Raw genomic sequence first — 22,054 nt, 5'->3', positions numbered from 1 at the left:
TTATTAACCACTCATCAATCAGTCGATGAACAAATCCATAATAAAGAATTTCGCATTGAAGCATGATTCGAATCAAACTAACAAAATTACATAGCAAATTGAAGGATCTCCACTAGTAGTTCACCATGGATGTTTTTTAATTGACTTCCAAGCCCTTGCACAAACAAATTTGATGAAAATTTAACACATATTTAGTGGTATTTCTCTTTCTAATACTTGAAGAAATCCGGAGTTCATAACTCATTCCGTTCTGATTCAGAATCTTATCCAAGTCCTAGTCGTGCACGTAATTATAAATTATTTCCCAAGCAACCAAACACTAGCGTTCACCGACTTCACTATGAGGAACAATTTTTATCACCTACCTGCCACGTACACGCGTCAACCATGTGGCCCAAGTTGACGAACACTCCGTTCTACACGCGGGAACGAAACACGACAAAACTGACCAAATATACCTCCCATTCCTCCTCCCAGTTACTTGCTTCAATTCCACGAGGACTTCGTTTCCAAAATTACCCTTGCATTTTATAACATTTGCAAAAATGACACTAAACCCAACCAGTCAGAGTGGTCGTCCCCTCAATTACAGTCAAGTGCCAGTGGTAGTTTAGGGAATTCAGTGTGTTTTACAGTTCGGGTCCGAAACCGAAGCTTCTCTCTTTCTCTCTCTGAAGGTTCTTCTTCTTCTTTGGTGTTCGCTTTTTGACTTTGATCAGAACCACTACTGCCTCTTTTCTCTGAAATTGCAGAGCTTTGATCTTCCTTTTTTTTATATTTGGGATTCTGATTTAAAAAGGGTTTGCCTCGGATTCAGATTCTCGTGCTGAATTTCTCTGCTAAATTTGGTACATTTGTCTCTGCTGTGAAGGACTGCAGGTATTCTTGCTCTGTCTTTTTCTCTCAATTCCGATGTTTCTAATGCAATCGCACATGGGATTTTTTTTCTTTTTCTTTTTTTCTGCTTTTGGATGTAATTGGTGGTTTGTATTTGGCTTAATTTTCTGCAGAGGTCGGTGAACGCTAGTGTTTGGCTATCAATTTTTATCAATTTTTTTTTACCATTCTTTGTTTTGGGTATTTGTTTTTTTATAATTGTTCAATTTATTCTTCATTTTGTCTTTGGTTTTTATTTTATTTGTTTTGCTGAATTGGTTAGTGAATGCAAGTAATAGAATTGCCTTTCCTTTGTTGGTTCTTGTTGGAGGTGATTGACCAATTTGTTTGGTAATTGAATTTCTCTTGAAGATGTTGGTTTTTCCCGATTGAATGTATAGTCTTCCTTGTTCTGAATTTATCTCCATATGTTAGGCTTCCAATATACCACATTGGAACAATAGAACATTTTGGTACAATATATGAACCATGGAGCACCCCTTTCTTACAAGCCGGTTTTGTAAGGGCAAAGTTCTTTCCATGGATTCCTATCAAGTAGTACAAGAACTGGTTCCTATAAACCAGTATTAGAACTGGTTTCACCACGCAATTGGGCTGGACCCTATGGAAAGGGCAACCTATAGGCTTGATTTAAATAATCATTGGTATTATGTATCAGATAACGTTGGTCGTCGGTATTAGAAAGTTTTATTGTGTGTATCATTTGTAATGTTCAGCTACTAATTGCTTGACTTCTTATTTCCTTGTTGTATTTCAATTGCTAGTCTATTAACAATACAATTTCTTTAACAGCTCCTCAGTATTCTGAACCCACTATTTCCTTAAAATGTATCCAGTGTTAAACTTGTTTCACACAATTTGTAGTTAGTGGGTGGTCTAAGTTGGACAAGAAAAATAAAAAAGCATGAAAGAATTGGTTTAGTGTCAGTTTTGCAAGGTTTTGATGAATGCATCATAGACTAATTTGATGTATTGATAATTGCAAGGTTTTGTTTCTAGATCCAGAGAACTTTCTTCCAGACATCAGGGTACAATGCGTGCACCATCATTGCTTGCACAGTGTTTGCCTGGCTTGGTGCCTCATGAAAAAGGAAGTCATAGCGTGTCTTCCATTTCTGAGAGAGAGCCACATCTCCCTTCACCAGCCGTTGAGATTGTCCCTTCAAAGGTATAATCCTTTCCACCTCTTCAACCATTTGTGATCTTAATTCTGCATGTGTAACCTGATAAAGATAAACTTAATCATTTCATATCAAGGGTTTGTTCAGTAAAAAGAGGGGTCTTTAGGTTGGAGCTTTTGTTGCAAGAGGGAGGGGAGGTTAACAAGTTGTATAATTTTCTAACATTGTCTCTTTATATACTGCAGACAGCTCACCCATATAAGTATGCGGGCGAGAATATTGAATTGCAAGGACTCAATGTGTTCAAGGTACATCTTTATTCTACTATTTGTTTTGGCATGTTGTAAAAGCATTGTTTTGTACATGCCTTTATGGAAGATCAGTTGCAGTCTGAAATTGATTATTGATTATAAAAAATAAAAAAATAAAAACATTGCTAGTGGTCTATCTATGGATTGTAATCTAATACACAGCTGGTCCTTCATGGCTCGGTTGTTTATTAGCATTGTTCTTATGTATCAAGACTTTGATTTATGAGGTGTTGCCCTAATATAATGTTGAAATAAGATATTTCTGTTATGTGTAAAGTGATCTTTACACCTTTTCTATGTTTCATGGTCTCTTCTTCTTCTATAAGTCTCTTTTGTTTTGTTACGAAATATCTTTGATTTTCCAATGTGTCGTGCTATTTAAAAAAAGAATTATATGTTTTCTTTTAAACTGGAGATATATGGATTTGATTAAATGGCTTTTGGCATTTAGCTTGTATTACCTTTGTGGAAATATTATTGTCTTGATCTTGATGGATTTCATTGTCATGACAGTTTTTTCATATTGGTTGAAACAGCATAACTGACAACTCATGAGTGCGGTTTGCACTTTTATTGTTTAAAAATATGTTGATAAGCTTGACTGATGCCTTTCTCAATCTTTAACAGGGAAGAGTTAGTGTTTCTGATATCATCGGCTTCAATAGTTCAGAAATGATCTCAAAACCCGATGGTAGGCACACCGTACATGGCATTCCAATACTTAAAGTGAAGCTTTCAGTGTAATTTGGCAGTACTTAGTCACATGATAATTTTACTAGAGTAGTTTCCTTAGATCCTAAGGATAATCAGTTTGCTTGATGTGAGTCTAAAACTGGAAATTCATTTAATGTGCAGGGCATCTGAAATCTTGGGATAGCTCCATTGATCTTGTTAATGTCCTTAAACATGAGATTCGAGATGGGCAACTTAGCTTTCGAGGAAAAAGGGTGGTTGAGGTATAACATCTTGCTTTTTCATGCTTCAATTCAATATTGTTTATGACTTCTTGACTTTTCACTTTTTTGCTCCTAGTGGTATGATCATTCCTTGATATTTGTTGATATTTGATTTAATTCCACTCAGTGACTCTTTGTACTCTTGATTTATAAGATATCGTATTACAAATGACATACTTTTTGTAATAGAGTGGTTATTTTCTGCCCTATCTTGTGTGGTGTATTACTTAGAGTAATCATCTGTTTCTCATGTTTTCTTGGAGGGGCTTGAAAAATTTGTAATTTTTTTCTCTACAAAGATACCACATCTAAAAAATAATGTTAAATCCAAGCATGCTCGCAGAAATGTCCTCTAGTTTTCCTTGGGTAGATTTCAGGATTGTGTAACTAAATGTTTTCTGAACTCTATTTTAGTCGCATTGGTTGAGAAACCTTCACATGCTCACTTCCTGCAAATTTGTGGTTGTAACAAGCTTTATCACTCGTGTTGCTCCATTGGTAAGTTTCCTTTTGTTAATTAGTTACTGGCTGATTGGTGGTTTAATCTTTCTATTTGCTGATTCTTACAGCTAGGTTGCAACTATGGCCTTCCAGGGATTTTTGCATGCCTGAAGGTATGCATCAATAATAAAGGCCTTGCCGTTTGTTTTTTTTATGCAATTGTGCTGGTTTGTTCCGTTCTTTTTCATTTTCACTCTATCCTGATATCTTTCTTTTTCCTTAATAACCAGTGCATTTTTGTGAATTTGGCACCGACCTTTTTTAAAGTAATATTCACTTGCTATATAACCCTTAATATTTTGTTTGATTGACTTAATGTTCCTGTCGGAAGTATATTATGCATTTTGTTGACAGGAAATGTTTGTGATTTAAATTGCTCATATATGCAAGGGTTGGTGTATTATTTGGATCAATGTTTGAACTGGATTATATATGAGTGGGTACAGCATTGTGCCCAGTCCATATAAGGTCAAATAATTGCCTGCCAAATATGTGAAACAACCATACCCAAAAAATAAGAGAAAAGGAAAATATGGTTAACAGAAAAGTTCATCAACAATTATGTAAGAAATGCAGGGCTTACTTTTGGTGCTTGGAAGATATTCAAAGAAGTTGATTTAGAATGTTCATCTGATGTGACTCATTGCTTTATAGGGAGCTTCCACTGTGCACTTTCAAGACCTTAATGCAGAAACTATAAGATGTACAACTATACCAAATGTCCTTGCCAATCTTGAGCAGGCTCGAGACAAGCAGAGTCGACAGCCAGAGAGCCCCCTGACTCCATCAAGACAAACTCTGACCCAGTCAGTGCACTTTTATGCTGGTGACTGGGAAGAACTTCCCACTGTCTTGTCTGTTGTGAGGAATGATGGGTTTGAAGCGACGACGGGAATGCATCTAAGCTTCTCTGAGGAGGATTTTATGGATGGATGTAGCAGCCAAGATGGTAGCATCTTGGCACAAGAATCTTCTTCAAGGCGATCGAGGAAGCTTTCAGGAAGCCGGGCATGGGAGAGGGCTAGCGAGACAGAACAAGGAGGTGGATATGATATTATCCTGATGACAGAGATCCCATATTCGTTGACCTCGTTGAAGAAGTTCTACGGTCTCATAAAAAAGGTTAGTGCCTTGGCCCCTTTCATCATCTTATTTGAAGGCGTTACAACAATATGTTTATTCATGCTTCCTACTTTTCTCATGAGCAAACTGAATCTCAATTTTCAAATATTTATACTGTGAAATTATCAGTGTTTGAGGCCCCCATATGGAGTGCTGTACTTGGCCATGAAAAAGAATTATGTTGGCTTCAACAGCGGAGCTCGGCACTTGAAAAGCCTGGTAGATGAAGAAGGCATTTTTGGAGCCCATTTAGTGAAGGAGATGTCTGATAGAGATGTATGGAAATTTTTTCTCAAGTGAAACTAAAACTGAAAGTATAGAAGTTGTCAAAAACCGACCCTTAGAACTCAATATGGAATGTCATTCAACATTATTTCTGTTTGTATTATAAACAAAAGCTTCTTGTTTTTGCGTTAGTAATAATTAAGTCAAAAATGTAAGGATTAGTCGACAAACGGCTAATCTTTTCTTCTTCTTCTTCTTCTTCTTCTTTATTGGTGGCATTTATTCCTTAATATGTTGTAAATCAAAACATTTTGTAATTTCAATGCTAGATCATTTTTTTTTTAAATCTTATTAGCTTTCCCTTTTGGTGTAGAAAGATTATCTTTATGGCCACTTTGCTGTTCAATATTGTTAAAGAAGATTTTGTGTTTTGCTTGGGGGTTCATTGCAGGCTGTAAATTTACTGAAGTGAATTCTTGGAAGGGGTTTTCCCTTAGTTAAGGAAAATGGTAAAAGATAATTTGGGAGTTCGTTTGCGCTAAATCATAATGACCTTAATTTATACACTATCATATCTCGCATTAATTTTGTCACCAACCGGAGAAATATTTTTCATTACTAATGTGACAGTTTGGACCTCCTCTGCTTATGCAACATACAAATGACTGTTTCTGATAATCCTGTGCCTCAACTAGCCACCAATTCTTCGTCAAGCTTTTCATGTACACCTGAGGCAATGTTTCATCCTTTCTTTACATGACTGAAAAGCCGTCGTATTCCTATGAACGGCCGCCCAAAGAGAAACTGCAGTGATCTTGAGTAGGAATCATATCGCGATAGATAGAACTCCTATAGAACGATCAAGCACCAGTGATTCATAAAGCGAAAGAATCAAAAGTTTAATGGTAGAACGTTTGGGCATTAGTCGGAAAGTGGTCAAAATACTAACAAAAAGGAAGTAGAAATTATATTATTGTTATATTAGTAAATTAATATAAATTATATATATTAACATACTGATTCTACATTCTACATTACATATCATAATACACTTACATGCTGAAACTTGGTGTTTTGATATTTTTGTGGCCACATTTCACTGTAATTTTTACAAAATCTGTTAACCTATGCATGTACATATACATATGTTTCAATAACATGGTACAAAGTAATATGTTGCACGCAAATTTGTTAGTGAAAAACACAGATGACAAAATTACTTCTAAAGTTCTATTAGCATAAGCATACAGAGCAACTACTCGACAATAATTTCCAGGACCATAAACCATGGTCCTTGTCGTATCTATATATTAAAAGGTTCTTTCAAGGGCAATAATGTACGATACACGAAACTTCCTTTTTCTTAATAATGCTTCTATGGGGTCTGTGTGAAAGCTAAAACCCTTATAGGAACCTGAAAGGTACATAGAGTTTGCCTCCTAAAGTCCTTTGTCAGTTTGACACAAGGTATAACATCTATCCCTGAGAATCAGGACAGAACATCTTGTCCTTTGCTGGAAATGAATTGGCCTCATAACGAAAACAAACATTTCTTCAGGCTGCAGAAGCTCTTGATCTTTTGGACTAACAGACCACAGGGCAATGGAATTGCCAAAAAAAGATACAGGGCGAGGGAACTGGACATCAGTAATTAGAAACAAGTAACACAAGTCACTGGATTCTACATAGAACCCTGTCTGCCTCGGTTCTCTGTTAACCTTCTCCACACCATCTTCCCGCAATGCAATAAGGTCAATATTGCGATGAAGTACAGGAGAGGAATGCCGATGATACAACCCCCAGATGCAAAATTTACTAGTGTCTGAAAATATGAAGGCAAAAAGTCAATGTGGCTATTCTAGCAATAATTTCTGAAAAACTAATATTAAAAACTGTGCAATATATAACCCAAAAGAAAAGTGGAAGTAAATAATTCTTAAAAAAAACTCGTTAACCTATTTCAAACTCTACTTTAAGCTAATTGCAGCAAAAGGAAAAGGAAAAAAAAAACATTCTAAGAGGCTTTGTTTTTCCATAATTAGCAGAGACAAGGCTTGGTTTTTTGTTCATTTATCTTTTCAAAGCAGGAACAACGAACAAGCCTTTGTTGTTTACTGGGAAAAAAGAGGATAAGCCTTGGTTAAGATAAGTTGAGTTTCCTGCGTATACTAAATCTTGGTATTTAATATACCATCTCATGACCTACTATGCCTCATAGGCTTGCACACTTACCTCACACATCCAACGATTCTTAGATGCAGAGACACATTGGACAGACCTCGGAAATGCATCAGACACATGACTGTCACTGTACACATCACATTTAAACATATTTTTTTAGTTGACAAAGTTGGATACTTCAATTATTGTCTGCACATGTCCCTACACATACTCAATTTCTATATACTTTAGAAAACTTTTCTACATTTTTACTGTCAAGTGTGGAGTTTTCATCTTATAAAAAACCACGTGTTATGTATGCATCTTTTGCATACCTTCAATCTTACATAACGTAAATTAGTTGCTAACTGTGTATCACTTACATAATAAAGTATGTGTATGTGCTGCCGTCTCAGGTCCTAGATTGGAAATTTACCCTTGCTTTTCAGTGAACGTGTTTTTGTAATTTACCATGTCACATGTTTGTGCCCATAATTCATTCTCCAAGGGAGTAACAATCATTAGGACATTTTTATATATTTAAACACCAATATTTTTCACTTAAGATTTTTAAGGTTTGAAATTGAACGAGTGTACATCAACTCCAGAACTACTAAGTTAAATCACATTAAAACCCCTATGCCACCATGTCTTTATATTCCCACCCCTTCCAAATTCAAGGTTCATCGATGGGATCGTCAAGGCTACAGTTATACAAAGTGCAAAAGCACTGCCACTGTGAAGAGAGTGTATCTGTGTGTTTCTGTTTTCGTTGAATATGTGAGATTAGAGAGACTTACCACCATCCCTGCAACAAGATGAACAATAGGAACAAAAAACTGGTCCACCTTGTTCCCTTCTGCATATCCATTGAATGCGATGACCATAGAAAAAGTATGAATTGTGACAAATGCAAGGGCAATGAGTGCTGTAAAGTACAAGACAAAATTGTCAGACAAATAAAGTTAACAGAATAAGTGAAATTTTCTAATCTAAACACCAGCCAACTACCAAATTACTGTTGCAAAAGTGTCAGAAAATTCCCTTCCAGTCTTCCCTTGCTTGTTCTGATTTTACAGGTAGCAACTAAATGCATACAACCATGCTCGAGAAATTATAAAACCTCACTAGCATCTATTTACAAGCATGCTCAAGAAATTAATTCATACAAACAAAAAATAAATGTATGGAAGCAACTGTAAGGCTTCACTAACCAGAAAGAAGAAAAAATGGAATCTTCGAGCATCTGTCAACGAAAAAAGTTCCTGGACCAAATGCTGGTGTTAAGAGGCTGATACAGAAAAACACAGCATGTGCCACACCATGACCCAAACCTCCAGCTGCATGGTTGAAATGATATCAGGTCAACAATAAGTCTAGTTGGGACAAACAAAAGGTAATCAAAATTTTGTAAGTCGTCATTTACAGTAGTTGGCAAGGAAAGGTGAGAAGGGAAAACATGCTACTGTTCAGCAGAGGCATCATACAGATCACAGATAAACAAGAAGGTTCAAAACTTTGATTGCTATAACACTTGAAGTACCACTGACTAGTTGGCATCCAGCATGAAAACAATCAGAAAAACAGCTTAGAACAACAAAAACCTTATAGGGTGATGATAAACCATAAACAACTCAAAATAGATCACTCAATCACAAAGATCTAAAGGGAGAACCACCTATCAGCTACCCTCCCTTCTTTTTAAAACACATGATACAGTACGTGAAGCATTGTCATCAATTGCAACATTAATAGGAACACGCAATTGCTAGAACAAAACAGCAGTTTCTTAAACCATTGAGAAAGGGTACCGATGATGGGGGCAGCAGCTATATCTTTCATAAAAAAAAAGGTAAATCTTTCTTAGTAGCTTCTTCTGAGCCCCAAAATTTTGGTGTTGGGATGACAATAATGAAAAAGTTGAACTGCAGAAAAAACTTGCTATATGGAACTTAATAGTAGAACATTTAATATATGATGAATCCAAGTCTAAGAACCTCGCAAAGCTCACCCAGAGCAATTTGCATCTTATCAGTCAGATATAGGCGTGGTTTAGAGACCCTATCAGCAAAAGCATCCAATGTATCTTCCAACCTCCTAAAATAACATGCAAGAAAAAAGATGTTAATACCTTTATTAACCATTTAACAATATCCAAATTCTCAAGATAACATGCATCATCACATCTACAACAAAGTAGAGGGACAAAAATGATTACATAAAGTTCCAAAGAGGAACAGCAGATTCTTAAATAGAGAACATAAACATCCAAATGAAAAAAAAAAAAAAAAGTTGTTGTGAGATTCCACAAATGGCAGCGAACTTTTAAATTTAAGAGAGAAAATTGATGGATCTCTATCAAGTCATTTAAGGTTAAAACAAATATAAAATAATGCTACCGCTTATGTGCATGCAGAAAACTGTAAGATTTTTGGTATTCGAAAACTCAGAAGTGTGTAAAACATTCAAGAAAAGGACACCACCTAGTCGAAATTGCAAGAGTAATGAGGAAGAAGAATATTGCAGAGCAACGTAGATATTGCAAGAGTAAGACTGCATTTTTTTAATTACAAGCAAAAACAACACAGCAAAGCATTTTAGTATATACCTAGAAGATACCGTGCTCATGTCATTCAAACAAACAAAAACCAAGGAACCGAACGTTCCATAATTACGCCTTACATAAGAATTCAGATGACAGCTATATATTACACCTTTACTAATACAACCTTCAGGGCAAAGATAGTTCTTTGAACACTGTCTAATTCTAAAACCACACTAATTTCACCAGTGAGAAAACTCTTCTCAAAAGTGTTCCACAGAGATTGCTACTCCACGTATTATCCTCTACTCAGGCGGAAATATGTGTAAAATGTTTCATACTAAATATACCCCAACCTTTTATCATACCTTAGTCTTCCCTTCCCTATAAGAGAGAGCTATAAATCATATTAACTAGAGCTAACCTTTAACATTGATCTACATCGAATAATTAGACAAGAAAACAAGAATGAAGTACCAAGAAATCAACTTACTTGTAGACCTTCCAAAAAAGAACCCGAAGCCCTTCTTGAAACGCAACCGATGTGAATATGAGAATGCTATAGGGCCACCATGTTGATGATTTGAGAGGCAGAAATGCCCTCCATATTCCCGACAGCACGATGAGACTTGTGAGCCATAACAATGTGCTACATACACAATTAGACAACAAGGCAATATTATGAGCTCATATTACATGGTCTTCATCGTACAACAACAACAAAATGTGAACAAGGCCCTTTGTTTTAGTGGAACCCCTTTCCAAATAACTAAATTTGACCTTCCAATTTGGTAACTAATTCTTTTTTAATGTCACCCAGAATTTCAAAAACACTTAACATATCACAAACTACATTTTCTATCATAAAACTGACCTTAATTATTATCACAACTACAACATAAGCTTAAATGACAAGTTTCAATGTCCAAAATTACAGAACTGTACGAACCCAAGAAGGAAAATGTGCCCTAAAAGGAAATACAGCAAGAAGGAGGGCTTTTGAGAGAGAGAGAGATGGGAGAAAATATGTGAATAGCTTACCTTGAAAGTACGGTGAGAACCAAGAAGGGTTTTTTGGAGATGACAGAGACGAAGAGGGAGAGAGACGGGCCTAGCGCTAGCAAGGCGTACCCGATCCCTGCTGCTATCGTCATTGACTTGTTCGGGGAGGCTTTACTCAGTAGACTCGACTCTCAATTCATCTATTTCAAGAGCATTGCACATTTTTCATTTCGGGTTCTAGGAGTTCTCCTTTTCCTGGCATATTTATGTTTATTTAAAATTAAGTAGCGAATTTGAGACTGCTTAAAAGCACTTTTTATTTGAAGCATATGAGATTTTTATTAGATATTCAAGTAAAGTATTTGGAAGTTGCTTTTATAAGAAGTATTTCTCCTTGTCGAAAGTGTTTTTTCAGAAGCGCTTTTATTAGAAGCACGATTGAAATAACACCCAAAAGCTACGATAATTATCACCCAAATCCACGATAATTATCACCCAAAAGCTACGAAAATGAAAACCTATGAGTGGGTCTCTCTCTCTCTCTCTCTCTCTCTCTCTCTCTCTCTCTCTCTCTTGTCTCTGTACACCAACTCAAATATGATATGGGGTTGTTTTTGTTGGTTATGGCTTTTATTTGAATCGGGTTAGTCTGATTTGCGGGGCTCCTTTGGGCTTGAAGTTGCTACTTTATGCAAGAGATCAAAGGGGTTGGGGAAGAGGAGCTGGGTTGAGGATGGAGGAGGCTGAGATGTGGGTTGGAGTCCCGAGAGAGGCTGAGATATGGGTTGAAGTCGTGAGATGGGGAATGAGTTTGGTAATTGTATATGGATGGTTTTACCCCGCAATTTAACAATAAAATTAACAGAATTTGACCGTAGGACCATCTTGATACAAAATGAAAAGTTGAAGGACGCTTCAAATGAAAATTTTAGTTGGTGGACCAAAATGATACTTGAGCAATAGTTGGGAGACCATTTCAGTCATTAACCCAAATATTTACTAAGAATCCAAAATGCTTTTGGAAAAGCACTCAGTGCTTTAGAGGCGTGCTTCTCTAGTTTTCACTCTTAAGCACTTTCAAGATTTTCTACCAATCGCTTTAAGAAGCGCTTTTGGATGTTAAAAAGTGTTTTTAGTCATTCTAGAAGCAATATTAAACAAAAGTGAATAAATAAAAAATTTACTATTATAGTTGATAAAGAGACTTCTTTTAAATAATAAATAAGATCTTGACCCTCATAAAAATAAATAAATAAGATTCTTCACTCTTTTGATTGATAAAGAATTTTAAATATAGTATCAATAAATAATAATAATAATAATAATAAAATGATATTGGCAATCACTCAATTTCACATAGGCAATAGGTTAGTTGGCGAGGGGAAAACACTTTATTTGAGTTTGAATCCCATTTCCTTTAAATTAGAATAGTTTAGAATATCGACTTATAAAATATAATCTTTGAGTTATATTTACACAGAGTGCAAATGATAGGGAAATTGCATTTTATGCCCTTCAAATTTGTACGCTTCTCATAAATAAATAAAAATATACCCTTTGTTAATTTGGCACCTCATTTTTAAAATGTCGCAATGTTAGACATGAAGTTGTGATTTGCTAAAAGTTTCCTCAAGTCCATTTAACTTTTGTCAACATCACCATTTTCGCATAAATATGTGTTGATATCCAAAATATTTTAAGCAGCCCAAGTTCATTAAAAGCCTAATATAAAGGATGGTTGTACTAAGACATGGTCACATGAGGCCATCTCCAGGTGGGAAGGGCTATATTTAGCCCTCTAAAAAATAATTTTATAAGGAATATTGTCGGGCTACCTTTTAACCATCTCTAGCAACAAAGGGCTAAATTTAATATTTTAATAATTTTTCTTATGTAAATTTATTAGTTAATTTAATTAAACTATTATTTATATCCTATTTAAAATACATTTTACAAGAGAAAAATATTTTGGGATAGGATTTTTGGCATCCACATGTCGACATGTGATTAGCCCTATAGAATTTTTATTAGATTTTTTCTCGTGGAACATCTTATCATGATGTAATATCCCAACAATTTTTCAAATAGGATTTACGAGAGCCACGTGTCGGTACGTGATTAGCCCTCCGTATTTTCGATTGGATTTTTGTCCATGTGGCACATCTTATCTTCATCTTCAAATATCAATAAAAAGGATGTTTTGGGTTTCATATCTCACACCTTCATCTAATTCCTCTCTAATTCCTCTCTTCAATTTGTATAATTTGTTATTCCAATTCAATTCTGCAATGGATTCCAACTGGGGTTCCTCTTTCAATTATGAATTAGAAGACCAACGGGAGGAGTGGAGATGCCAAATAATGGAGAAGAATGAAGAAGATGATACCTAGAGGAGCAAAAACGACCTTATTGCGGCAACCGCCACATCCTAGGTGTGTGAGGAAATTTCCCAACAACCCTTGTGGGGGGTGGCTCTGTTGTTGGTCGTGTTAGCAAACCCCGACAACGAGAGACTATACACCAAACACTAAGGAATAACTAATTCAATCTTAATGCAGTGTACATAGAAGATGATTTCAAAAGCCGATTTCGGATAAGGCGTCACGTTTTCGAGCATTTGCTACATGATGTCCAAGCAGTCAACCCTTTCTTCCGTCGGAGGGTGAATAATACAAGTCAACCTTTCTTGCCCCACCAGGGTAACTTTCGCACTTCGAATGATGGCATACGCATCTTTGGCTGATGCGGTGAGTGACACATTTCGTATGTCTAAGTCTTTTGTCCTTTGAAAACCTTGCTCAATTTTATTGTACACTGGTTCATATCTACAAAGATACATACCTCCGAGCACCAAATGCAGAGGACATGGATCGTCTCCTATAGAAAGCTGAAGATCGAGGATTTCCCTGCATGATAGGCTCACTAGACTGCATGCATTGGCAATGAAGAATTGTCCAATTGGATGGCGAGTAGCTTCAGCAGAAGATCCAGAAAGCAAACTATTGTTTGGAGGCCGTGGCCTTGTATGACACCTAGATCCGGCATGATTTCTTTGGGATCCCATGACCCCAAAATGACCTCATCACACTAGGGTGCTCACCACTCTTCGATGCCCTAACGGAGGGTGAATCACCCAACTACACTACTACATCAATAATCCATAAAGTGGGCAACACTTGTCTAAGAAATTCCACAACATGTGAGAAGCAAGAGGCGTACCGAAAGGATGTTGAAAGGGCATTTGGTATTCTACAAGCACAATAGTTAATCATTAGAGCACCAGCAAGGGGGTGGTGTCTAGAAAAATTTAACTTCATCGTGATGTCGTGCATTATATTGGACAACATGATTGTAGAGGATGAACTGGATGACTAGTGGAGATTCCAATGATGATTTGGTTGACCCAAATAAGTTAAGGAGAGCTCTTGCTAGAATATATGATGGATCCAATTTGCCTTGGGATCCAAGAACTGGTAGAATCCCCATAAAGGAATACATGTGTCGTCATAGGTCGATCACGCTATCGTACCGGAAACAACAACCTACAAAAGGATCTTGTTGCACATCTTTGGGCCCAACGAGCACCCCCTCTCCGTTAGTCGATGTGGGGTGTTACAATCCACCCCCTTTAGGGGCCCTACGTCATCGTTGGCACACTCACACCACCACAGCAAAGTGGCTCACGATACCAAATTGTCACATCCCGGGATCGGCTCCGCCGTAGCACAATATTGTCCTCTTTAGGCCCCCTCACTGCCCTCATGGTTTTGTTTTTGGGAACTCACGAGCAACTTCCCGGTGGGTCATCCATCCTGGGATTGCTCTAGCCCCAACCACTTAACCCGGGTTCCTATGACTCCGAAGCGATGAGCTCCCAAAAGGCCTCGTGCTGCTAGATGGAGGCGGGCATGTACATATAAGGCACATCACCCCCTCTCCGTTGGTCGATGTTGGGTGTTACAATTTTCCCTCTTCTAGTTCTAATAACACTCAGTCACTCTCTCTCAACTCGATTTCCTTTCTTTGTCGCTCTATCTTTCTCTTAACTCTCTGTTGCTTTCTCTCTCTCTCTCTCTCTCTCTCTCTCTCTCTCTCTCTCTCTCACACAACTTGAGTTTTCTTTGTGTCACTCTCCCAACTCTATTTCTCTCATGTCGAGTTCTCTCCTTCGTGGGCATCGTTCAAGTAGCCCAAGCCAAACACAAAAACTCAAAATCGTAGCCACATTTAACCCTCTCACACTCTCTTTTCCTCCTCTTCACTCCTTATCTCATTTCTAGACCGAATCAATGAAAAGCCCTAAAACTCCCATACCAAATCAATGAAAAACCCTATTTATCTTGTGTGAAACCCCGTATTTATAAAATTATATAGTTTAAAGATTTAATATTTTTCCATTTAATTTATATATTATATTATATTATATATGTGTATATTACATAAATATCATATTCTATTATATATGGATATGCTTAGTTATTGTTATTGTAGCTACGTATAGTCATTGCTATTTTGGATATGCTTAGTCATTGTTAGTGTAGTATGTGTCAAAGAAAAACAAATGCTTAGTAAGCACAGCTATATACTAGCTCTGTCAATTCACCAAGAAAGGTTGTATAGGATTGGAGGAATTGGGAACTACCTTATCTGCAAAGCTAGACCACCACATGAATATAACTTGGATGGTAAGTATTTGTAAACCGACAAACACCATCCAATAGGAAGGGAGTCACTGCTGACATATTCTCTATATATATTATGTACATAGCAAATGAACCGAGAGAGAGAGAGAGAGATGATGAAGAAATTCTTGGAGGAGATATAGGGCTTAGCTTGTATTTTCTTAAATTGGAGCAATGCTTTGGAATCGAGGTAAAGGTTTCTTGGGAGACTTTACGAGGATTGATCTAATTAAATTTCGTGAGCACTATATTATGCGTGGTATTATAACTTGATGGATGTTCTTGATATTATAATATTCTTGATATTGAGTGTTTACGTGTTGTTAATTGTTTAATTAATGTTGGCATGATTATATGTACATTGGTAATATTTAAATGGCTACATTGTTGTGAATGGCATAATTATATCATGTCATGGAATTTGACTAGAATTCTGGAACGATGGAAAAGAGGGTAATGGAAATAGTCTTTTGTGTAGTTGAGTCTAACTCTTGGCAGGTACCAGGTCTCAGGGATCCCACAGTGCACATGGTTTTTATTGGGTGATTCGAGACTGGCGAAAGGGAGTTAGACAAGATGACTAACAAAAGGAGAATTACGGGATGATTGAAATAGGTGTTAGTTCATATAAATGGGCATTCGGGACCAAGTGGTATAAGGTATGGGATGTGCAGGTCTGTTTGTCTAGTTATATGAATTAACGGGAGTAGATGAAGAACATTCATGCATTATTATTATATATTATTATTATTAATGTGATATTTGGCTGTGTGATTGCTTGTCGCTTAATTTAGTTATATCAATCTACTGTGGTAAGGTCTCATGTCCCTACTGAGCTGTGGTTGCTCACCCTTCACCCTGTTTAATTTTTCAAATGAATTAGTGGGCAAGACGAGGACTAAATTGATTGAGGTTGAATTAGATGAGAGTGATAAAGCTTTATTTATTGTAAAGTTGTAAGATTTTGGATATATTTTTATAAGAGAAGTTTATTTTAAACCCTGTTCCGGCTTCTATTTATTTTATTTTCATTTTCATTTTCTCAAGCACCAGGCACGGGGTTTCCACCGACCCCCGAGTCCGGGGCGTGACATCTTGTTATTTGACTCCGAGTTTGTTCAATTTGGAGAAACCCTAAGAAAAGGTAAGCTTTTTTTATCTTAATTTTTAATTTTAGTGTTTAGCTCATGAAGTTCTTACTTAATAATTAGTCTATTAGCTTTCATGCCTTTAGTCTTTCTCACATTAATTAGTAATTTTAACTTTTAATTTTGAATTTTTTGTTACCTTGTGTTGATTTTCATTCTCCTAGGTTATTGGGGTCCAATTTGGCTTTAGTTTGTTATGCATGTTTAGGGTTTCAAAGGCTTTTTTTTGTTTGTTCCTATTTGGCTTTAGTTCATTTGTTTTCTCTTTCTCTGTTTTTGAATTTTGAATATCTGTCAATGGTTCATCAAAATGTATATGTAAAAAAAATCATTGTGCTATTTGGTTTTTGAGATCCTAAACTAAAGGGGAAAGAGGAATAAGATACTGAATTGCAATGTTTGTTCTCTAATTAGGAAATAAAAAGCACTTTGAAATTATATTTATATTATTGGAAATGAAAGAGATGTTGTAGCTAGTTATGTCTGAAAGAAACTGTTTTTGTAAGGTTGTTTTCACGATTTTTTGAGATGGTGTATAGTTAAGTTTCTAGTTTAAGTAGGACCATGTCTTTTCGTTTGATAAATAAGTTTCCGCTAAAATGTGAGCTATACAAGGCCTCCTATTTCTAGGTTCTGGAATGCTATATAATACACGTCTTCTTGTAAAATTTTGCATGTTGCTACTTAAATAATTTATTTTGAAATTTTATTTCAGGGAATCACTTAAAGAAGCCAACTGTACTTAAGGAGTTCCTTTGCAATTGTTGCTGCTGTGGGCTTGCAATTCGTTACTTTTTTCCTAGCGAAATTGAGCAGTATAACTTATTTTATTTTTTCTTGAATGTTTATTAGAACCTTTATTGCATACGATTTAATTTTTTTGTTCAAACTACATAAGGTTGGCTTAGATTTATTCTTTTAATGCCATTAAATGAATATGCAAATCCATGTCATGTGTAGTCTTATTAAGTCTACTTGGAAGTTTGTTTTTAGTGTATGAAATGTGTATGATGCATATAATGGAATAAGGAATGGAATATTTATAGTTAAACTATTAATGTTTGACTTGAATTAAGCTTTTGTTCCTTTCATGGCTTCATTATTTTTATTATTAAATTTCATAGATATAAGGGGGATGGATAAGTCATGGATGCATGCTGATGAAAGAAGTAAAAAGTATGATGAAGGGGTTGAAGAATTCTTAAGGATTGGGTTAATGAATGCTGCAAATTCTAATTTCATTAAATGTCCATGTAAAAAATGTGAGAATACATTTTCAAAAAGTGTTAGAGTTGTAAGGGAGCATCTATGCTTCAATGGTGTTGACGAAACCAACAAGAATTGGATATGGCATGGAGAACCTATTTCCTCAAAGGGAGGTACAAGTAAATATGATGACTCATATGAGGAAGAAGAATTGAAACTTGTAGATAGGGGTGAACACGGGTCGGGTATAGGCACAAACCGTTCACCGAACCATGTTATGTCGGCAGAGCCAAATGGTGAACCGCACACCTCTTTGTTAGGCCCAATTTCGAGTGAATTCGAAACCCGAATTAGGCGGGTCGGGTTGGGTCGATTCGGGTTTCTGCCGAGGCCCAAAAAGATCAACAACTGAAGATGTTATTTTTCCAGGCCCATTCTTCTTTTTTGTCAGATTTCCAGGCCCATTAAAGTTTAGGACTCCTGTATATTTTTCCAGTTTCTATACTTTTGCATATTTTAGCACATATCATTCAAATACAAATAAAAACCTAAAAATCATCATCCATCACATGTCCAAATTCACAAAAATCATTATTACAGACCAAGCAGATTGTGAGAGTAACCTCAATCACAATATGCATATTTGCAAAGTTAAAAACCTAAGAAAATCCAAATCAAAACAAGTAAATTTCCATTACATATAGAAATCAAATTCCATGAGTTTCATACTCCTCAAATCAAATTAGCACCTTTGCATAGAGTAAAAAAATAGTTAATAAATATATGAATTAATAAGACATAAAGAAACTACAAATTTTGATTAATATAGAAAAGAAAGAAAACATTTTCCCACTTTTTCCAAAGCTTGGTAGAAATCTAACTCATCCAATACGGGTTCTTTTTAGTAGCTAAACTCCTCTGCCCTTAACTAATCACTACAACAAATCAATGCCTTCACGGTTTTTGGAGTTAACGAACTCCTAAAGGGATCTACAACTCTCTTTCCCGTGCTAAAAAAACATTCTGAAGCCACGGTTGATGCTTGGACAGCAAATACATCTTTTGCAACATTGGAAAGTATTGAAAATTTTGTAGTATTCTCTTTCCACCAATCAAGCAATTTGAACTCATCATTCGTAAGATTCACGGGAGGTTCCGATAAATATTTATCAATCTCATTTCTTATCTCAACAACGTCCTTATCTTTCCTTGACTTCAAGAACTTTTGTAACCTTGATGATTTAATAACATCATTGTTCAAAACCGATGATCCTTCACCCTCTACATTACCATGAAATACATGGGCAGTAGCTGGATTTTGCTTTCTATAATAATCATACAAATTATGTAAAAGTGTCTTGATCTCCAATGACATGTCATTAACCCCATTTTCATCGGAAACCAAGTCACCCAAGCAAAATGTCACATATTCCATCTTGTATCGAGGATTTAGAATAACCGCCACAAAGAATAACTTGTTGATGTTATTAACATTCCCTCAATATTTATCAAACTTTCTCTTCATCATTGTTGCTATTTTGCACATAACAACATCATCAACATTCATCATTACATCCATCTCCTCCAAAAAAGAACATATCTCATGGAGTGGGGCATTAGAAGACAGGGTTTTAGAGGCACTAAATCTCAAAGCAACATCATAAAGCTTCTTCAAAAATTTGACAAATACCTTTGTATTATCCTAATCCAACAATGTTGGAGGCCCCACTCTTTTCTTATTTTCCTTACCATGAACTTCATACTCCTCAAAGTACCCCAAAAAGTTTGTGTCATCCTCCTCCATCCTCTCAAAACCTTTTTGGAGCTTCAAAGCACTCTCCAACATCATGTAAGTTGAATTCCATCTTGTGCACACATATAAAGGAACCATGGTTTTTGTGTCAACCTTCTCCATCTCCAAATAAGCCCTAAACTTCTCTAACCGTTGAGATGACCCCTTAATGTACTTAGCACAATTGCGAATACTCTCAATAGATTGATGAATTTCTTTCATTTCATCGGTTACAATCAAGTTAGTAATATGTGCACAACACCTCACATGGAACAAACTACCATCACATATGAGTGAATTCCACTTTTCTAACCTCTTCTTGAAGTAGCTTAATACATCCATCATTGGAGGAAGCATTATCAACCGATATGGTGAAGACTTTGTCTATCCCCCATCCATTCAAACATGTCTCTACTAGCCTACAAGTTGTAGTATCCCCCTTATGATTAGGAATGACACAAAAGTTAAGGATTCTCTTATGCAACACCCAATCATCATCAATGAAGTGGGCCATGAGAACCATGTAAAGCAGGTATAAAGAGAAAATATTTTGGTGTCCTTAAAATCATTCAAATTAGCCATGCCTGATCCGAAGACAAAGAACTTCTTCCTAACCAAGCCCAAACATAGTGCCTCAAATCGGGTTTGTCCATTCTTGACCCGACCCATAACGTGCATCAAAGCGGAGCCACATCAAAGTACAAACCCGCCTTTTTACTTGAATTGATCATCTCCTCATCGAAGGCCAAAAGGACATCAACCACAAGTAAGTAAGAATGAACCCAAAAAGTCATCGGTAGGCGGCGAAGAAGTTGGCTACAACGTAAAGGGCCAATATTATTATCAATAACACAAGTAGTAGTATTGATCAGAACATGCAACCAATAATATCCGGTGGCGAGAGTGGTAGTGGATTGGTGATGTAGAAGAAGATGAATCTAGGTGGTCTGCCCTTGCCAATTTGTCAATGCAGAAGAAATAACGATTTAAAAGAAAGAAACAAGAAAATATGCATAAGTTTGTTAATCTAGTGGGGCACGGGTAATTTTGACACAAAAGCAAAAAGCTCGAATAACATATATACAACAGCAGCAGCGCATTTCATTGGTCCAAAATATTTTAATTAATTAATATATAAGTTTCGATAAATTCAAAAAGTAGTAAACCGAATAGTCTTAGTCTTGAGAGCCAAAACACAACCCACTCAAAGTTAAAGATATATAAAAAGCAACACAATATTTTCTTAATCAAATTATTTTAAAATTTCCAAGCTAGTGGGGCGCTCCTGATTGTTAACTACGAGGCACCTTTTAATTATCATTGTCATCCACAAAGCTTTGTCTAGTGCATACTCATTTTTTATTTTCCCATCTATCAACTTCTCCAACTTTGATTTCTGAAAATAATTTCAAACACTACATTGTATCAATAATTCTTTCTATTTATTTTACTAGTTTAGTTATAAATAGTATTTGCAACAAAGTGAAAATTCTATCGCCACTTATTATAGACCATTGGATGAGTAGTTGGGGCATGTGGGGTAATCTACAACGTTGATTGTTGGTTACCGGTTAAATTGTATGTTGTGGGTAAACAATAAAAAAGACAAAAATACTTGCTCTCTCAGTCAAAGACATTTCAAGTCGACTTTTCTTATTTCTTTCTCTTCGAGTTCGATTCCTTCCACAACAGCTCCTCTCCTCCTTCTATGACGATTAGACGATGCTGGCAACCACATCTCCTCTCCTCTCAGGTAGGTCAAGCTCCTTCTTCTCTTTCTTCATTTTGTTCTCCTTTCTAGGGTTTTTGGTCTGGGTATCTTCCTTGTTGCTATTGCTTCATCGTTGGTTTCTTTGTTTTGTTTTTTTAGGTTCTCACATTTATGATTTCTCTGTCTCACTCTCATCTGGATCGCTGTGGCTGGATTTCTCTCAACCTCTCTATAGCAGGTAAGAACTCTAATTTTCTCCCTCTCTTTCTAACTTTGCAATTTAGATTATTCACATCATAGCAGAAAGTATTTCAACTTTGAATTATGGTCTAGGCTTTCTAACAAAATGATTTATATGTCCTATTTTAATTTAGGGTTTAATGATTTGGGTATTGAATCGCAAATCCTTAATTATATTTTATTTTTTGTAATATTTTGGATTTATATAGGAAATTGGTAATTTTTTGAAATTATCATTCATTTTTTCCTTTTGATTTTTTCTCTCCCACCTCTCCCCTTTCTCCCCCTCAGATATATCATTGCTACTTTATTACTTTTTTCTATTTGGATTTGAGGTTGGAAGCTTGAGAGTTGTTCATTCTTGATAATGATATGGGACTTTAAATTGATAGCCTTGAGAGCATATTATTTCAAACCAAAGCATGGGTTCTTGAAGGA

At 36.0% G+C, this 22,054-nt stretch overlaps 3 protein-coding genes and 1 pseudogene across 6 annotated transcripts; 2 read left to right on the top strand and 2 right to left on the bottom strand.

Moving 5' to 3' along the window:
• Positions 1-622: 622 nt before the first annotated feature.
• Positions 623-5,479, top strand: LOC148920465 (uncharacterized). Of its 4 annotated transcripts, none has more exons than XM_089045947.1 (9): positions 692-879; positions 1,884-2,065; positions 2,264-2,326; positions 2,957-3,020; positions 3,185-3,285; positions 3,700-3,783; positions 3,855-3,899; positions 4,441-4,908; positions 5,038-5,479. In XM_089045947.1, exons 2-9 carry the CDS (start codon positions 1,931-1,933, stop codon positions 5,206-5,208), a joined length of 1,131 nt encoding a protein of 376 aa, XP_088902073.1. In that variant the 5' UTR covers positions 692-879; positions 1,884-1,930; the 3' UTR covers positions 5,209-5,479. The 4 variants fall into 4 exon arrangements, with proteins under 4 accessions (XP_088902076.1, XP_088902075.1, XP_088902073.1 ...); XM_089045948.1 differs by having other exon boundaries at positions 737-879; positions 1,897-2,065; XM_089045950.1 differs by lacking the exon at positions 3,700-3,783 and having other exon boundaries at positions 623-879; positions 1,897-2,065.
• Positions 5,480-6,402: 923 nt separating this feature from the next.
• On the bottom strand, positions 6,403-11,120 carry LOC103322484 (gamma-secretase subunit APH1-like). The gene is made up of 6 exons (XM_089047148.1): positions 10,877-11,120; positions 10,329-10,484; positions 9,305-9,390; positions 8,508-8,633; positions 8,094-8,221; positions 6,403-6,955 (listed from the first exon to the last, which is right to left on the bottom strand). Exons 1-6 carry the CDS (start codon positions 10,987-10,989, stop codon positions 6,815-6,817), a joined length of 750 nt encoding a protein of 249 aa, XP_088903274.1. The 5' UTR covers positions 10,990-11,120; the 3' UTR covers positions 6,403-6,814.
• A 450-nt stretch (positions 11,121-11,570) lies between these two features.
• LOC148920464 (uncharacterized) lies at positions 11,571-14,436 on the top strand (annotated as a pseudogene).
• Positions 14,437-19,575: 5,139 nt separating this feature from the next.
• On the bottom strand, positions 19,576-20,007 carry LOC148920463 (zinc finger BED domain-containing protein RICESLEEPER 2-like). Its single transcript, XM_089044635.1, has one exon. It carries the CDS (start codon positions 20,005-20,007, stop codon positions 19,576-19,578), a length of 432 nt encoding a protein of 143 aa, XP_088900761.1.
• Between the last annotated feature and the right edge of the window lie 2,047 nt (positions 20,008-22,054).

Source organism: Prunus mume, linkage group LG2, assembly GCF_029339155.1.
Source record: "Prunus mume cultivar Tortuosa linkage group LG2, ASM2933915v1, whole genome shotgun sequence".
In the NCBI taxonomy this organism is placed as follows: domain Eukaryota; kingdom Viridiplantae; phylum Streptophyta; class Magnoliopsida; order Rosales; family Rosaceae; genus Prunus; species Prunus mume.
This window is presented reverse-complemented; position numbering and strand designations above follow the sequence as displayed.

Excerpts from the sequence above, each read along its gene's own strand:
- LOC148920465 (XM_089045947.1), top strand. The coding sequence starts at position 1,931 with ATGCGTGCACCATCATTGCTTGCACAGTGTTTGCCTGGCTTGGTGCCT. Across the intron at positions 3,784-3,854 it reads TCACTCGTGTTGCTCCATTG|CTAGGTTGCAACTATGGCCT; the intron begins GTAAGTTTCCTT and ends TGATTCTTACAG. Across the intron at positions 4,909-5,037 it reads TCTACGGTCTCATAAAAAAG|TGTTTGAGGCCCCCATATGG; the intron begins GTTAGTGCCTTG and ends TGAAATTATCAG.
- LOC103322484 (XM_089047148.1), bottom strand. The coding sequence starts at position 10,989 with ATGACGATAGCAGCAGGGATCGGGTACGCCTTGCTAGCGCTAGGCCCG. Across the intron at positions 8,634-9,304 it reads TAAGATGCAAATTGCTCTGG|CTGGAGGTTTGGGTCATGGT; the intron begins GTGAGCTTTGCG and ends TCAACCATGCAG. Across the intron at positions 8,222-8,507 it reads TCCATTTTTTCTTCTTTCTG|CACTCATTGCCCTTGCATTT; the intron begins GTTAGTGAAGCC and ends TGTACTTTACAG.
- LOC148920463 (XM_089044635.1), bottom strand. The coding sequence starts at position 20,007 with ATGGATGTATTAAGCTACTTCAAGAAGAGGTTAGAAAAGTGGAATTCA.